The sequence below is a fragment of the Tenrec ecaudatus genome, chromosome 3 (genome assembly GCF_050624435.1).
Source record: "Tenrec ecaudatus isolate mTenEca1 chromosome 3, mTenEca1.hap1, whole genome shotgun sequence".
Classification (NCBI taxonomy): Eukaryota; Metazoa; Chordata; class Mammalia; order Afrosoricida; family Tenrecidae; genus Tenrec; species Tenrec ecaudatus.
In genome coordinates this window covers 115518596-115533917 of record NC_134532.1, presented here as the reverse complement: position 1 = coordinate 115533917, position 15322 = coordinate 115518596, and the positions used below count along the sequence as shown (strand labels likewise).

General features: G+C 41.1%; 1 protein-coding gene and 1 non-coding gene across 2 annotated transcripts in view; one reads left to right on the top strand and one right to left on the bottom strand.

The window, feature by feature from the left end:
• The window catches only part of ARHGEF38 (Rho guanine nucleotide exchange factor 38), a 185988-nt gene that overhangs the window by 136186 nt on the left and 34480 nt on the right, over window positions 1-15322 (top strand). Inside the window, exons 6-7 of the mRNA XM_075544856.1 lie at window positions 5592-5791; window positions 11124-11257. Of these exons, the coding sequence (XP_075400971.1) occupies window positions 5592-5791; window positions 11124-11257 (334 nt within the window). The remainder of the gene's footprint in view (window positions 1-5591; window positions 5792-11123; window positions 11258-15322) is intronic.
• On the bottom strand, window positions 5302-5421 carry LOC142444176 (small nucleolar RNA SNORA61). Its single transcript, XR_012783833.1, has one exon. It is a non-coding gene; the product is annotated as a small nucleolar RNA SNORA61 (small nucleolar RNA).

The following is a 15322-nucleotide window of genomic DNA, read 5'->3' as shown; positions in this document are numbered from 1 at the left end:
TGTTTCCTTTGGGGACATTATCTACTGATGGCTCCCTGTGAAAGACAAGAATTTATCTCACTTTCCTCTACTCATTAGTATGCACCACACATCCTTTACATCTTTCCATTCTCGCTATATAATTATATTCTAATTTCAGTGAGAGCAATAATCGGTGTTTGAATTATTATTATATTTGCAAAGATATTTATCAGGACTGAACTTTGAAAGCAACAGTAATAACTTTTCATGAACTAACATCTGTCTGAATTATCTTACTGATTATTTTTTTCATAGTTTTTCTTTGCATCAATTATTAATGTTATGCTCACAGTCAGTTATTTAACTTATTTTTCAAGAGAATTAGATATATTAGTTATTGTATTAGTTTCCTAGGTGTCTCAGATGAGGTTATTTAGACAAGCAAAACCAAGGGAGCTTATATATTATATATTATGTATTTGTTCATTTTCTATTTACATACTTAAAAAATGGCTCACATGGTTTTAGAAGCAGGCAAGTCCATGTCTAGGCAGGTTTCAAACTGTGGGTCAGGTATTAGGGTGGAAGGTTCTCCTGACTCACATAGTTTTAGGAATTGATGAATCCAAGATCATCAGGAAGGCAACAGGCTGGGATTGCTGAATCCAAGGTCAGCAGGTCAGGTGTATGGTTGTAGAGTGAATAAATACAAGATTGGCAGAATAGTTGGCCGGCTGCAGGTGGCTCCCAGAATTGTCAGGCAATATGGCAAGCTATTGTCTCAAGTCCATAGAACCAGAGATAAGCTAGACGCAGAGTCCAGACCGAACAAAGACAAAATATGCTTCATCAATGCCCACTTCTATTGGAAGCATGTTACATCTCTGAGAAATCTATTATCAATTGCTTATATGTAAGTTCATGCTGAAGTTGAAAAAAAAGTAAAGCAAGTTCATGTGAGTCAACATACAACTTTGAGTATATCCCACCTGAATTTAAAGACCACCTCAAGAGCAGATTTGACATATTGAACACCAGTGTATGAAGATCTATTGATTTGTGAGATGACATCAAGAACATCATACATGACGAAAGCAAAGTCATTAAAAAGACAAGAACAAAAAGAACAAAGTGGATGTCAGAAGAGAATCTGAAAATTGTCCTTGATCACAGAGTAGCTCAAGCAAGGGGAAAAACAGTGAAATGAGTTCAACTAAATTTCAAAGGACAGATGAGCAAGACAAAATATAGTATTTGAATGAAACGTGCAAAGACCTGGAGTTGGGAAAGCAAAACAGGAAGAACACAACCATCTCTCAAAGAGAAAAACTGAATAAAATAGTCTAGCCTTAAATTTGAATATTGAGAGATTCTGTGGGCAAAACATTGAACAATGCAGGAAGCATCAACAGAAGATGGAAGGAATACACAGAGTCACCGTACCAAAAAGAGTTGATTGGTGTTTAGACATCTCAAGTGGTAGCAGATGATCAAGAACAAAAAATATTGAGTGAAGATACCCAAGCTGCTCTGAAGGCCTTAGCCACAAACAAAACTCCAGGAATTGACAGAAAAGCAATTCAAATGTTTCAACCAGCTGATGAGGCACTCACTCATCTACACCAAGAAGAACATGTAATCAGAATTGCAGGAAGGCTTGTGCACAACCTACTACCTAAAAATGACACAAGCTTGTTATCAGGAGACACCAATCCCTGGCAAAGGACACCATCTGTGATAGTGAAGGTTTATTGTGCCAACCTGGCTGATGAACACAGGTGGGATTAATTGAAGGGCAGTTTAATTGAAGGGAGGAGAGATAAATGGTTCGGCAAGCCTCACCTTTCTCGTCTCTTGGTCTCTGGTGGTCAGATCAGTGTGCAGCTGCCTTAGCTAGTTCTCTGCCTCAGCTGGCAAGGCTCACTTCCTGTGAGACACCCCTGAGGAGAAGCCACATAGACCTACACCGATGCAGCACTGGGTGCTGGAGCATCCATATGGAGACCCCTGCCAGTGCTGAGACACTTAGAAGCTCACTGATTCAGATTTCCTCCTGCAGTCAGCGTCATTGCAGGTGTTTTGTGAGTTTGAGGAGGACTTTATAGATCGGTGTCGGACAGATGGGCTAATGTCGGACTTATGGGCTCAGGCTGGACTGGGTTGGGATGCTTTCTGAGTGTACACTTATCCTTTATATAAAACTATCTCTTATGCATGTGAGTACTGTGGATTTGGTTCTCTAGTCTACACAGACGAACACACCCCGCGTAGTAAAGTAGGGGGTCAGAAGAAGAGGAAACACAGGAAGCCCCTCAATGAGCTTGCCTGAGTGGCTGCAGCGATGTTCACATCCAGTAGTGACTGAAAAGGTGGCTCTGGATTGGGAGGTGTTTTATTCTGTTGTGCATAAGATTGATATGAAGGAGAGCAACCTCAAACGCACCTCACAGCAATAACAACAGATGCGCTACTGCAGCCTTTGTCGTGTTCATTCGGATGGGCCATTGGTTTTCTGTTCGTGTGCCTTGTCATTTTCCTGTGGAAGCAACTGCATTTTTGAGGTTATTAACATTCTCAGTTTCCCCCTCGCCCCATATCTCACATATATCCTACCGTACCTGCTGACAGAAACTCTCTGGTGTGCATGGTCTCCTGGCTTTGTCCTCTGTTTCCTTTCTTTCCTGTAATAATGTCGTATCCTGACTTGGTTTAATTTGGAATCAAAAGTTTCAGATCTCCTTTTTCAACTTTCAGTTTCTCCCAAACCTAGAGAAGAAGAAGCTGTGCCCCGTACACTTACCTGTGGGCACTGCGTCTCAGAGGAGGCTTGTGTACTAACCGATGTGGCTGTCACGATGGGGCTCAGCCCCTGCCTGGCTATTAGGCTCTTCCTCCTTGGTCTTGAACTGTGTGGAACTCATCTCAAAAGTTCACTGGAAACGTTTCATTCGCCCATGACTTTTGCCCCCCAGAAAACCCATACGGCAAGATACGTTTAGGGTTATCGGTTGCCCTCTCGTGTTGCCCTAGGTTTTCTTCTCTGCTTTTGGAGGACTGCTTATCTGTAAGATGGCATCCAGGGGGAGCACAGGTGGAATTTGCTGTCTTTTAGGAGGGGGGTGCTGGCATTCTCCTGAGGGGCTTTCAAAATCTGTCTTGTTGGTTGGAGATGTGGTTTCCACATGAGTGGCCCACCTCCTGGTTTTGGAGTTCGGGGGGCCCAGAGGAAATAGAGGGCATGGAAGATAGGGGGCATGTGAGGCAGGTAGAGAGCTAACTGAGAGAAGTCTCCACTGTGTGGGCCTTTCGAAGCAGTTTGCAACAGCCTGACAACCGGTCATCATCATCAGGGGAGGGGTGTCACACTCTGGTCAGATCGGCATGGAGTTCTCTCTCGTTGTGAGAGTGTCTTTCTGGTAAGTGGTTGGCCGTGAGGACAGCCTTCACTCAAGAGTCCTATTCCTAACCCACAACAGCCCCAGCCTCATCAGTTCCCAGTGACACCTGGAAGTGGGGGGCAGCCATCTCTCATTGACTCCCAGGATGCCTCTGATGGTTTCAGAGCCCAGAGGGAGGAAATTTGCAAAGAGCCAGGTAGAGTATTGGCTATGGGCACAAACTGCAGGGAGCACAGCAGGGACCAGTTGTTAGATTCACAGTAGGATGTTCGTTGACAGTGTCTAGGTGGAGCAGAAGCTGTCAGGCTTGACATGGGCCCTCAGGGAGGCCTGCTTTGCTGTTTTCAGAGCCCACCCCACTGTATGTAGGTAGAGTACTTACTGTGGGAAGAAACAGACTCCTGCCCGCCATGGGCCTCCTGCAGCAAGTTACAGTAGATTTGCAGCCAATGGAGCCCAGGTGGGGAAGGCACCGGCACCTCGTAGATGGACACAAGGGGACGTCTGCTTTATTGATTTTGAGGCAGAAATGTGGAGTCTGTCTCTTTGTAGAGTCAAAAGCGGCAGTGATTAAGGAAACAGGCCCTTTGCCCGGGACCACACTTCCTCAAGTGCCAGCAGACGGCAAGGACAGTGACAGCGTCAGGTTTCCTACTGGGCGACTGCTTGTGGATTTGTTGATTTTAAAAAAAAAATATGGAGCTTCGTGTATCTTCTTGTGTTTCACAAGGTCCGCTCCCTCATGGATTTGTTGATTCTTTCTTGTCTGCTTTTCTTTGCTCCTTGATTCAGAGTATATCCAAGCTCAGCACCATTCCCCCAGTGTACTTGGAGGGGAGAGTTGAATGATGGTTTGTTTATGCCATCATCTTCCCAGAAATTCACCTGTTTAGATTTTTCGCATAGTGAATTTCTTTTCTTCACTATCAGAAACTGCTTCAGAAAAAGTGTTTTTCTTGGTTGTCAAGGAAAAGTATATTCTGCAATTATTCTCCACTATTAGTAAGTAGCCTATTATATAAAGAACTGTAAGTGGAATCTGGATGAGAAATCTGTTTCAAATCTCATATGGTGGACAGATACACTCACACTGGTATTTTATTATGTTCTTATTTTAAAAATAGTTTAATTAGCATATCATTTGTACATCAAATAATTCAGTAGTTTAACCATAGTAAGAAAAGTTGTCCAGTCATAACCACGATCGATTTTAGAGTGTTTTCTTCTTTCCCATCCTCATTGCTAGTAGCTCCACCATCTATATATCCATTCCCCAGCCTCCCCTGCCATGCAACCATGTGTTGTTGTCTCTCTAAATTGACCTACCCTGCATTGCAGTGGTTATGTGTTGGGTTGCAATTCTCATCGTGGGTAGTTCAAAACCACCAGCAGCTCCTCGGGAGAAAGACTGGCTTTCTACTCCTGCAAATAGTTACAGTCTCAGAAACCCACTATGAGACGGCATTGATTCGGAGGCAGTGAGGTTTTTTTGTTGTGTGTTTTTGGTTTTGCTTTTGTTTTGGGGGGGGTATTTCATATACAGAAAATCATTCAAAACCAAAGCAAGAAATGACACACTTTAAAATACAAAATGGCAAAATAAAACTGAAAAATCTCAATTGAAAAGAACACAGAAAATATTAAAAACTGAAATAATTTTTAAATGGGTCAAAAGGGAGATCAGATGACCAAGTGTTGCATTTTAACCTAACTACCTCTGTCATAATCAACTACTGTCCAATGCCCACTGTGTGGTAGCAAAGCTGCGTACATCCCGGGACTACAGGCAGAGGGGATTCACCTCAAGCTTAATCCACGTGGGGACCCTGAACATGGATTTGAGGCTTCCACTGCCATCCACCGGCTTTTTCTACTAGCTGGGTATTCAGGATTCATGTTTGGATTTAATAAAAGGAATTTTCTTCCTTTTTTTTTTTTTTTACCCTGTCTGAAACTAGCCCGGGCTCCAAGAGCACTGAGGGGCAGCTTCAATGTTTCTTTTCCTCCTTTTACGACCACCCAGACCAGTGTTTTGATCCAACGGGAAAGGGAACTGGAGGGTTAATAATAGGAATTTTCAGTTCTATTTTTTCCCTGCAATTATTTTCTCTTGCTTTCATTTAGAAATTGTATTTAGATAAAGGAAAAATATTTTAGAGTTCACCATAAAAATGAAAAAAGAGTCAATAAAACAAAAGTTTATGAACCAGACATTATTTATCTCTGTTACAGAGGAAAACCAAACTTATTGGACATGGGCTCTTTGATGATCAAACCAATTCAGCGTGTCATGAAATACCCCTTATTATTGTGTGAACTTCGGATTTCTACCCCTCGTTCTCATCCAGATTACAAAGCACTGGAGGATGCCCTTGCTGCTGTGAAAGACATTAACATAAACATCAATGAACTTAAAAGAAGGAAAGATTTAGGTAAGGAGAGGTATGATGTACTTGCTGCTTCCATCAATGAGAGTTCTGTTTATGATTCTGAGATTCAGACTTAGGAAAAGTCTAAATTGTTATATCAGAGGAGTAAACATGAGTGCGTTAGGCCAGGTTGACCAGAGAAATGAATCCACTGACACTCATATGTGCAAGGGAGAGCGTTATATCAATAATTAATTATATATCAAGCAAACATCCCAACCCAGTCCAGTTCAATTCCATAAGTCTGACCCTAGTCCACAAGTCCCTCCGCAGACTCGTGCAGCAACATACAATGATGCAGAATGCAGGAAGATCACAAGCCGATGGGGGCAGAGTTGTGTGGATCCAATGGCCGTGGCCGCATCGCAGGGCTCACACAGGTTTCAGTGTGGCTTGTCAACAGGAAGGTGAAGGCAGAGAAAGAGAGAGAGCTGGCCCCCAGAGAGTCATTTGTGTTGGTTGTACTTCCAAAAGGAGGTCACCAAGCTGTGACCTGATTGACAGGCTAAATTCCAACCATCTTCTTACAGGTGCCATGTTGGCACAAAAAAACCTAACTGTCACAATGACCATTTAATGTTGAGAATTCTGAACTTGGGTATAGATGGCGGGGTATGGAGAGTATGGTTTTGATATCCACCTAGGTTCAGAAAAAGAGCATGAAGACAAAATATGACAGTGTTTGGTCAGCAGGCAAAGCATTCAGTCTCTTTGACCATTACATTGTTAGTGACACGTGTTTGGCTAAAGAGATCCACATCTACCTCCTTCTGTCACTGGCGGAGACATGACCAAGTAGTTTCAGCAGCAGAGAGAGGAGGTGGGAAGGAACAGACCAGGAGAGTAGGCTCAGTGAACATATCACACTCATCTGATCCTGGTACAAAATGAGTGGATATTTCCCAGCAGTTTTCACTCTATTGAGAGAAATATACTAGCTTCTGTAATTAACACGTTATTGTAGCATTTTATATTTTGAAAATTAATTTTATTTCTTATATAATATTACATAATTATAACAATAAACTTTATTTCTATTTGTAAACTAATGCCTAAAATTAAGTGTCTGAAGTAAAAAACAGATTTCAAAAGAAAATAGATAGCCATAGCATTGTTATATATTCCAGATATGGCCGTCCATCTAGATCAGAGCTTATTTTAGGCATGGACAAATCAAAGTCCTCTCTGAGTAGGACATGTGTTCACTAAACTTTTAATTGTTCTTTACACTTGCAAAGTTACATCCCAATGAGACATTAAAACAATGGCAGGTATGTTATAATTAAGTGATCTAAGTATCATATTTATTTTCAGTTGATTTAATTTGCTAATATTTTATTCAAAAGTACTATGTATTTGCATTAGTCAATTAAAATTATTTTGAAAGTCAGAGTCAAAAGTGAACAAAAGATACCATAGCATAATGAAATGAGAGTTCACAAAGTATAGCTACCCAGGATATAGAATTATAAAGGTTAAATCAGCAATAAAATACATTTTAACTAAAACGTTACTAACAAGTATAAAAATTACAGAAATATCAATAGAATTCTAAATGTTAAACTTCAATAGTAAACAGAGAAATGCATTATAAAATCAAAATAAGATATCATGCCCAACCCATTGATTTGCAAAAAAATGTCTTGGAATGGATAGATGTAGGTGTTGGAGCATACCTGTGGGTAAGAACGTAAATTGGAATCCCCACTTTAAAAACCTATTTCATAATCATTAAAGTTGAAAATGAGCATACCCAAGTCAGAGAAATCTATTTCTAAGTATTTTCTAGAGAGACACTGACTCAAAATAGGAAAAAAAGTTTATATTTATCCAGATAATAAAAATTACACACACACACAAAGATTTATATATATGTATGTATATGTATCATCTGTCATGACCCTTAAGACACAGTAGAATTGCCTTCAGAATTTCCAAGGCTGTAAATTTTCTTTATAGAAGCAGACTACCTCATCTGACTCTCACAGAACAGTTTGTGGGTTAAAACTACCAACATCTTAGTTAGCAGCTAAACTGGTAACCACTATGCCAACAAGATCCCTTACCACATACACACAAAGATGTCACTTTGAGGGACTATGGTAGGCTGGGTTTGGTACAGAAGCTAAGCCAGTGACACGCATATATGAGAAATATATACGGAAACGTCGGACAGTGCAAGGTATGACAAAATAATAAGTTATAAATTATCAAGGGTTCATGAGGGAGGGGGTAGTGGGGAGGGAGGGGAAAAATGAGGAGCTGATGCCAGGGGCTTAGGTGGAGAGCAAATGTTTTGAGAATGATGAGGGCAATGAATGTACAAATGTGCTCTACACAATTGACATATGTCTGGATTGTGATACGAGTTGTATGAGACCCTAATTAAATGAGTTTTTAAAATACATTTATGTAGAGAGAGTGGCCCACACATCTGCAGAAGTGGGTGAGCCCAGTTGGTTCAAGCCCATGGGTCAGATGCTAAGCTGGAGGCCATTCCTGACTCATGTAGCTGCTGGGGCCAAAGAGTCAGGAGATAGACTGGTACAGACTGAACTGAATGAATCCAATTTAAGCAGGCAACATGGCAGGTACCCAAAGTTCCCAGGGTCTGCAGGCAACATGGTGGGCTGCTGATTCAAGTCCCAAGAAGCCAGATTCAAGACTCAGGCCAGCAGGAAGAAGAAAAGTAAAGGGCGTTCTCTGCAGCATCTATTTATATATGATATTGGGCACACCTTCAGGGAGAAATCACCAGAGTGTGACTTGAATAAGGGTTTATACTTCACCTTAATCTTTCCAGGACTATTTGGCTGCTAACAGTTATACCATTATGGAGTTGTTTCCAGGTTGCTAAGTTGAATCATGGGGGAGGCTCCAACTGCCAAACTATTGAGAACCTTGGCCCAGGGAAGATGGCACAACCTGCATATGATATGTACCATATACAATAAACTGTAATGCTATGGGAAGATGAAAAATTAACTAACATGTATCAACTTTTTATAGTTATGATTAACCATAAAAACACAAAAGTTGAGTTTTTTTGAAAAGTAGACTAGCAAGTTACAGAAGAATATTTGTTGTGTGGTACCACTTTTATAGAGTTTGAAATCTTCAAAATAATACCATGTATTGTGTGGCTACGTATATACACAGTGAGAACTAGTTGCAAATTTAATGCCCTTCCCAAAATTGCAGGTATCAATTTCCTCTGGGGATAAATGAAACACAGAGGAATCATAGAGGCTTCAAGCGTTATTTGATGTTTCCTTTTTAAAATAAAACGATGGGAAAGTAATAAGGCAGAATGTTGATTTGACACAGATAGGAGCTGGACAATGGCTCTTGTATTCTTCTTTCTACTCTTCTGCTTGCTTGAACTATTTCACAATTTTAGAGATCATTTTTATTCTCATAATTTTAGTATACAGAGCAAATATGTTCATGTTTTTTTCAGACTTTATTTTTTTCCAATTTTAGTTTTTTTTCTTTTCTTCTCTCCTCTTCTTGCCTCCCCTCCACTTCTCCCACATATCTGCCACTTGCCTACCTTTTCTTTCATCTTCCTTCTTTTTCCCTGCCTGCCTGTAACATGTGTGGTACTACTATTTGATTAAAAAACTTATCCATATATTGTAAGCATTCTTCCAGTTAATATAGCCTTCTTGTTGATGAGTCCATCATATTCCATTTCATGTATGTATTGTGAGTTTTAAAGCTATTTCTCTATGGCAAAACCTTTAGGTTGTTCCCAATATTTGGCACTCAGAGAAATATGCTACCACAGCAATAGACTTCCCACTCGTTGTAAAACTGTTGTGCAAAAGACATCTGACTGCTTCTGACTACACAAAGGGGAGGTGAATCGAACTTGTAAGCCAAGATCGAGGGTCAGACATGCTTGTTCCTCCAGCATTCTTACCAATTCTGGCACCAACTATCTCTCCAACACCACTTTCTATTTCTCAGCTGGGCTCCATAATTCAATGCATTGACCACACAGAACTCACAGATCATGATCAAAATCATACTGTTTGTTAGGGAAGTTCACAGGTTACAAATCAGAATCAGAAGGCACAGGGCAGAATTATTCTCTTCAGGACAGCTTTTCTCCGTGTGTCCACAGGCAGACCTCTCTCTGACTCTTATCTTTTAGTCACATTCCTTGACCTCTGCCCCTGCTTGAGCAATGCTGCAAAGCTTTTTGAGCCCTGTTGACCAATGGCCAAAGGGAATGCCATAAATCTCACGCTGAGGGCAATTGGCTCCAGCTCCAAGAGTTAGCAAACCTGGCACATGCTGTACGTTGGAGGAAGCAGCCCACTGCAAAAATGAGCCTCCTGACAGAAGGCACTGAACTTTACTTGCCATGGGCTGGGAAACTTACATTCTGTCTCATGTTCTGCCTCATGGTCCTGCTAAGGATGCTTCTCAGCCACTCCTCTGCTTCTTATCTGGTATGACAGCCTTCTGTTCCTGGATCTAGGAAACTCAATGTGCAGATATCTTCCGGTCCTGAGGACACTCCATTCTGCTTCACTCTTCTGCTTTTAAGATGGCTCGTTTTATATCCTGTAGAATGCCAAGATTGACCAGTCCCTGTGTTAGAGGTCTAAGTTTTTACAGTTTAATTAACTCTGTTAACAATCATTCACAAATGAATCATAGAATCCTATCAGTAGCTTCCCTCACCTTCTCTTACACAGACTCCATAAAAAAACAAGTTATGTGGTATGAGTTAAAAAGAGTATAGCTAGAATCGTATTTACTTTCTACCAAATTGTTTTCTTCAAAAGTTGTGTTGGCTTAGGCTCCATAAACTTTATGACTGAGGAATCAAAGTGCTCACATTCTTACCAACACTATCCGTTAAAAATAGTTAACATTTGGAGCACCATTTGAAAGGTGAAAATCAATTTATAGATAAGTGAGGTGACTCAATTGGCCAGATCTTTCCGTTAGTGGAGAGCCACTCCTTAGTCTGCGAGATCTCCTTACTGGTGGCAAAGTGGTCATTTCCTTCGGTAGTTTTTGACACTTGTTCCAGAGCCCCAGGTAAAGTGTTCAGGTATTGTCTGAGAAAGGAGGGGGAAATCTTTTCTAGTGTCAGGTTGCTTTCTTCAGGAGAGGAGGTAAAAGAGCATTCTTGCGATGGGGTCCTTGTACAGTTGAATTCCTGAAGGATGTGGGGGTAGGTGCCCGACATGTGAAGGGAGCTCTATGGCCGCATGCCCTCATATGGATTTTTATCACGAACATACAGATCTCGAATGCCTTGCATGGACACACCTTCTATGCTGCATATTTCAATTGTAGTATTCTTCTCTTGTAGTTCTGAAATATAAGAAGAATGATGAAGAAGAATCAATTAAAGACAAACTGTCTAAACTAAGTATTCATTCAATTAGCAAGAAATCTAAAAGAGTGACAAACCATCTAAAGATTCTGACCAGAGGAGAATCACAGGTAACTTTCTTTCTGGGGCCACATACATTTTTCCTGGGATCATGAACACTGGTGGATTGGAGAGGTTTTATTTTGTTGTTACCAAACTTGTTCTTAGAATACTGAGAGCCAAAGCAATTACCCCATGTTCTTTCTTACTCCCTTTTGGGGAGAAAAGGTGGGTAGAAGGAGACACCCTGGGTCATGTGAATGCCGGCTAGCTCTCCTGGCTGCTAACCACGAGATTGTTAGGTCAGTTCACCAAGAAGTGCCTCATAAGAAATGCTGGGAAAACAAGAAAGATTCATCATTAAAAACCCTGCGGAGCACAGTTCTACTCTGTCACACATGGTCAGCCGGAGCCAGAGCCTCCACCAACTCAGCGGTTTTTAATTCTGGTTCTTGGGTGGAAATGAATACAGGTTTGACATTATGTTCACTGTGGTTCTGTCACTTAAGAAAGCAGACAAAGGAGAGGTAAGAAAATAACACAACAAACAATACCCCAAGACGCTTGACCTCACCCATACCTCGCACTTAATCACCCTCTACCCCAAGTTGTTGCCTCCGTCCATACCTATTTTATTTTGGCTTTACATTTTTCACTTTTTTAGGGTGCCCTTGATGTTCATCATATTTTTATTTCATTAATTTTAAGTGATTAGATGAATAACTTGATGTGATGTCTTTCCTTTAACCTTTCCCCGCTACCTCCCTCCCCTCCCCGGATGCACATTGAATTAGCAGGAACCTCCCCTGTACTCACTGGTTAGTCTGCCTTGAAACCTCTTCAAATCACCCACTAAGTAATAATGGATAGGTTAGCAAAGGCTCTCAAACTTGAATGTGATACGAAGTACCCAATAGAACCATAATCCCAAGTTCTACAGGTTCAAGGGTGGAACGAAGAAGTCTGTGTTTTTGCAAGCACCCACAGTGTTTCTATGTGAACGATCACAAAGTAAGTGACAGAACATACTATGAGAATCACAAAACAGAACAGTCCATTGCCCTGAGGTAGTAAGATGGTGGATGTCTAATGAAAAGTAGGTGAGACAGTTCAGAGGATATTAGTTTTAAGACATTGTATCAACCTTATTTGTTTGTTCCTGATTTCTTTTTGTCACTTACTATTTTAACATCTCTAAGTATAGGGCCACTGTGAGTCAGAACGATAGCAGCGGGTTCCAATTGTTCATTAAAATGTCTATTTATTATCTCCAGTGAAGGATTCTAGTTTAAAGGGAACGGACGGGACCAGCATCAGATGTAGTGACTCATCCTAGTAACTTCCTCTGCAGCTGCTGTGCTCCTCTTCCCTCTCGGATACAGCGCGATGCTCTCCCTTCCCGAATGCCCCGGTCTCCGACTGTATCTTATTCTTGGCATATCTCCTCTTCACAGGCCTCAGCACAGGACAGAAAATAAAAACAAGGTCTTTGACGTCACCCATCTTAGATCTGAACTCCATATCTGCACCTTAGTAGATATTGATTTTGAGCTGTTAGGCGCTCTCAGTTGTGATTCAAAATGACTCAGGCACAAGAGAGCAAACACTGCCCCTCCTGCACACTGTCACAATAGTTACTCTGTTTGTGCCCGTTGTCACTGTGTCAGATTGTCTCCCGAGGGTCTTCCTTTGTTGTATAATGTCTTTCCCCAAGGCCTGGCTCTTCCAGATAACATATGCAAAGTGCGCGAGAGGTAAGACTTGTCCTGTTACTTCTGAGAAGCGTGCTGCCTGTACTTCATCCTTAGGTCACTGTGTTTCAATATGTTACTGTTGGCTGCCATCAAATGGCCCCCGACTCATTAACCAAGATGCTGCTTGGTCCAGTTTCATGATTGGTAGCAGATTGAACCATTGTAATTTATATATTTTTATACTGATTTAAAAAAATAGGTCACCAGATATTTTTCCCCTAAAAGTTAATATAGCTATCTGTAAATTGGAAATTATATGACAAGTTTCTAGAAAGTTTATGAGGAAAAAATAAAATGAAAAGATAAAAATAAAAAAACATAAGCTATTTCACAACGTATGTTTCATCAAGGTCAAGGCATTTTTGGAAGCATTGGTGTGGGCCACTGTGTCCCTCCTCAGTGATGGAGAGGGTTCTGTGTTGGGCTGCTTGCTAAGCACACGGTGGCACTTGGAAACCACCGGCCACTTCATCAGAGAAAGGCGAAGTCTCTGCTCGCATAAAAAGTTACCGTTTCAGAAGCCCGCTGGGGCGGTTCTACTCCATCCTATATGGCACTACGAAGCAGGGTTTGCTCAATGGCAGAAAGGTTTTGATTGATTACTTTGGGGCCCTCCAAAAAGTCAATAGCAAAATGCCCAGAGCATCTCAAAAAAGCTGTCGCCAGGACCTTTGTTCTTGCGCTGTGACTGAACCACTTCCATCTCCTGGTAGTCATTGCTTGGTCTGTGCTTTGTCGTCATAATGGTAGCGGTAAAGCCAGGTTTCATCTACTGTTACAATTCTTACAAGAAATGCATCAGAATCCTGATCCCACTTGTTTAAAATTTCCGTCAAAAGCTCCACTCTTTTCTGCAGGTGATGTGAGAGCAACAGTTTGGATGCCCATCGAACAGAAAGTTTGTTCAGAATTCATGTTTTTCACTCCGAGTTGTCTAGGCTGAACCAAATGAGATATCTATGCCCTGGCGGTATTGTGTGTAGTTGTTGGACTGCTAGCTACAATGTTACCAGTTCAAATCTACCAGTTGTTCGGAAAAGTTGAAGCAATCTGCTCCTGTAATGATTGACAGCCTTGGAAAGCCTGCATAAGGTTACGCTGAGTTGGAGTGAAGTCTACCACAGTTGGTAATGATGTTGTCTGTTATCGCTATTGCTGATCATTGGTACTCTTCAATTAGGACTCAGACAAGATCAGTGGTTTCCTCTCAAATTGATGTCGGTGGTCTGATACCTCAGGCTTCATCTTCATCATCCTGCCATCTCCTCCTAAAATGAGTTATCCTCTTGTCAACTGCTGATTTGTTCAGGAGCATTTTCCCTATTAACTTCACGTAAAGAATCTGTGATCTAGCCATTCTTCCACCCTACCTTTATCACAAGTATGATGTTTTTTTCCTTTCTTCAGTTTTAGCGGATGTTGCTCTGATGTAGAAGCTCTTTGAAATCTGTTCTCTTATCATTTTTAATGTCTCAAAATAGACCCTGCTCAGACACATTATATAACAAACTAGTGCAAGTTAATTTGTGTACTAAACAATTTTGAAATCCATGTGTAGTGTTTTTTCATAATATTCACTTTCTTTAAACTTAGTGAAAACCCCTTCTTCTAGTACGTAGGATGTGCATGGTTATGATGGTTAAAGTAAATGATGCATGTGAGCAAAGAAACTAACGCAGAGTGCAAGTGCTCAATATATGTAAGCTATTCTTATTTTGTCATAGACTTTAATTGTTATTTATTTTTGAATGTCCAGACTTCCTGTGTGATTATAAGCTCATTCAGGCATGGCTTCTACCTTCTTCCTCTCATATTCATCCAGGGGCGCACCCAGTCCATTGCACACAGGTGGTAACTGCAGATCCTTCTCAGTGTGAAACTATATTGTGGGAAGTTTGGGACAGTCAGAGTGTGTGGTCACAAATAAAAAGTCCTGGTGGCTTAGGGGGTGTTTGTTGGGCTGTCAACCACAAGATCAGCAACTCAAGACCACCAGCTGCTCCTTGAGAGAAAGTGTTGGGGCTTTCTACTCCCATAAAAAAGTCAGTTTTGGAAACCAACCAGGGCAGTTCTACCCTTCCTTATAATGTCCCTGTGAGTCAACATTGACCCAGTGTCAGTGTATTTAGTTTTGAGTTTGGTCACAAATTAGGGTGGGTGGGGGGGAATCATGCCATTAAAACTAAAGACAAGATTACTATAATTGAATTGGGAACTCGTTTGAGGGGACACTGTAGCCTCCATGGGCACATATAAATGCATTGCATACCTTTCACCCCACTCTTTGTGATTTTGCTTCTGATGATCAAGTGTTGAGGACTAATAGGCAGTTTCCAATTCTGGGCAAGTTCTTGTATAAGCTGTTAGACGTTTTAACATATT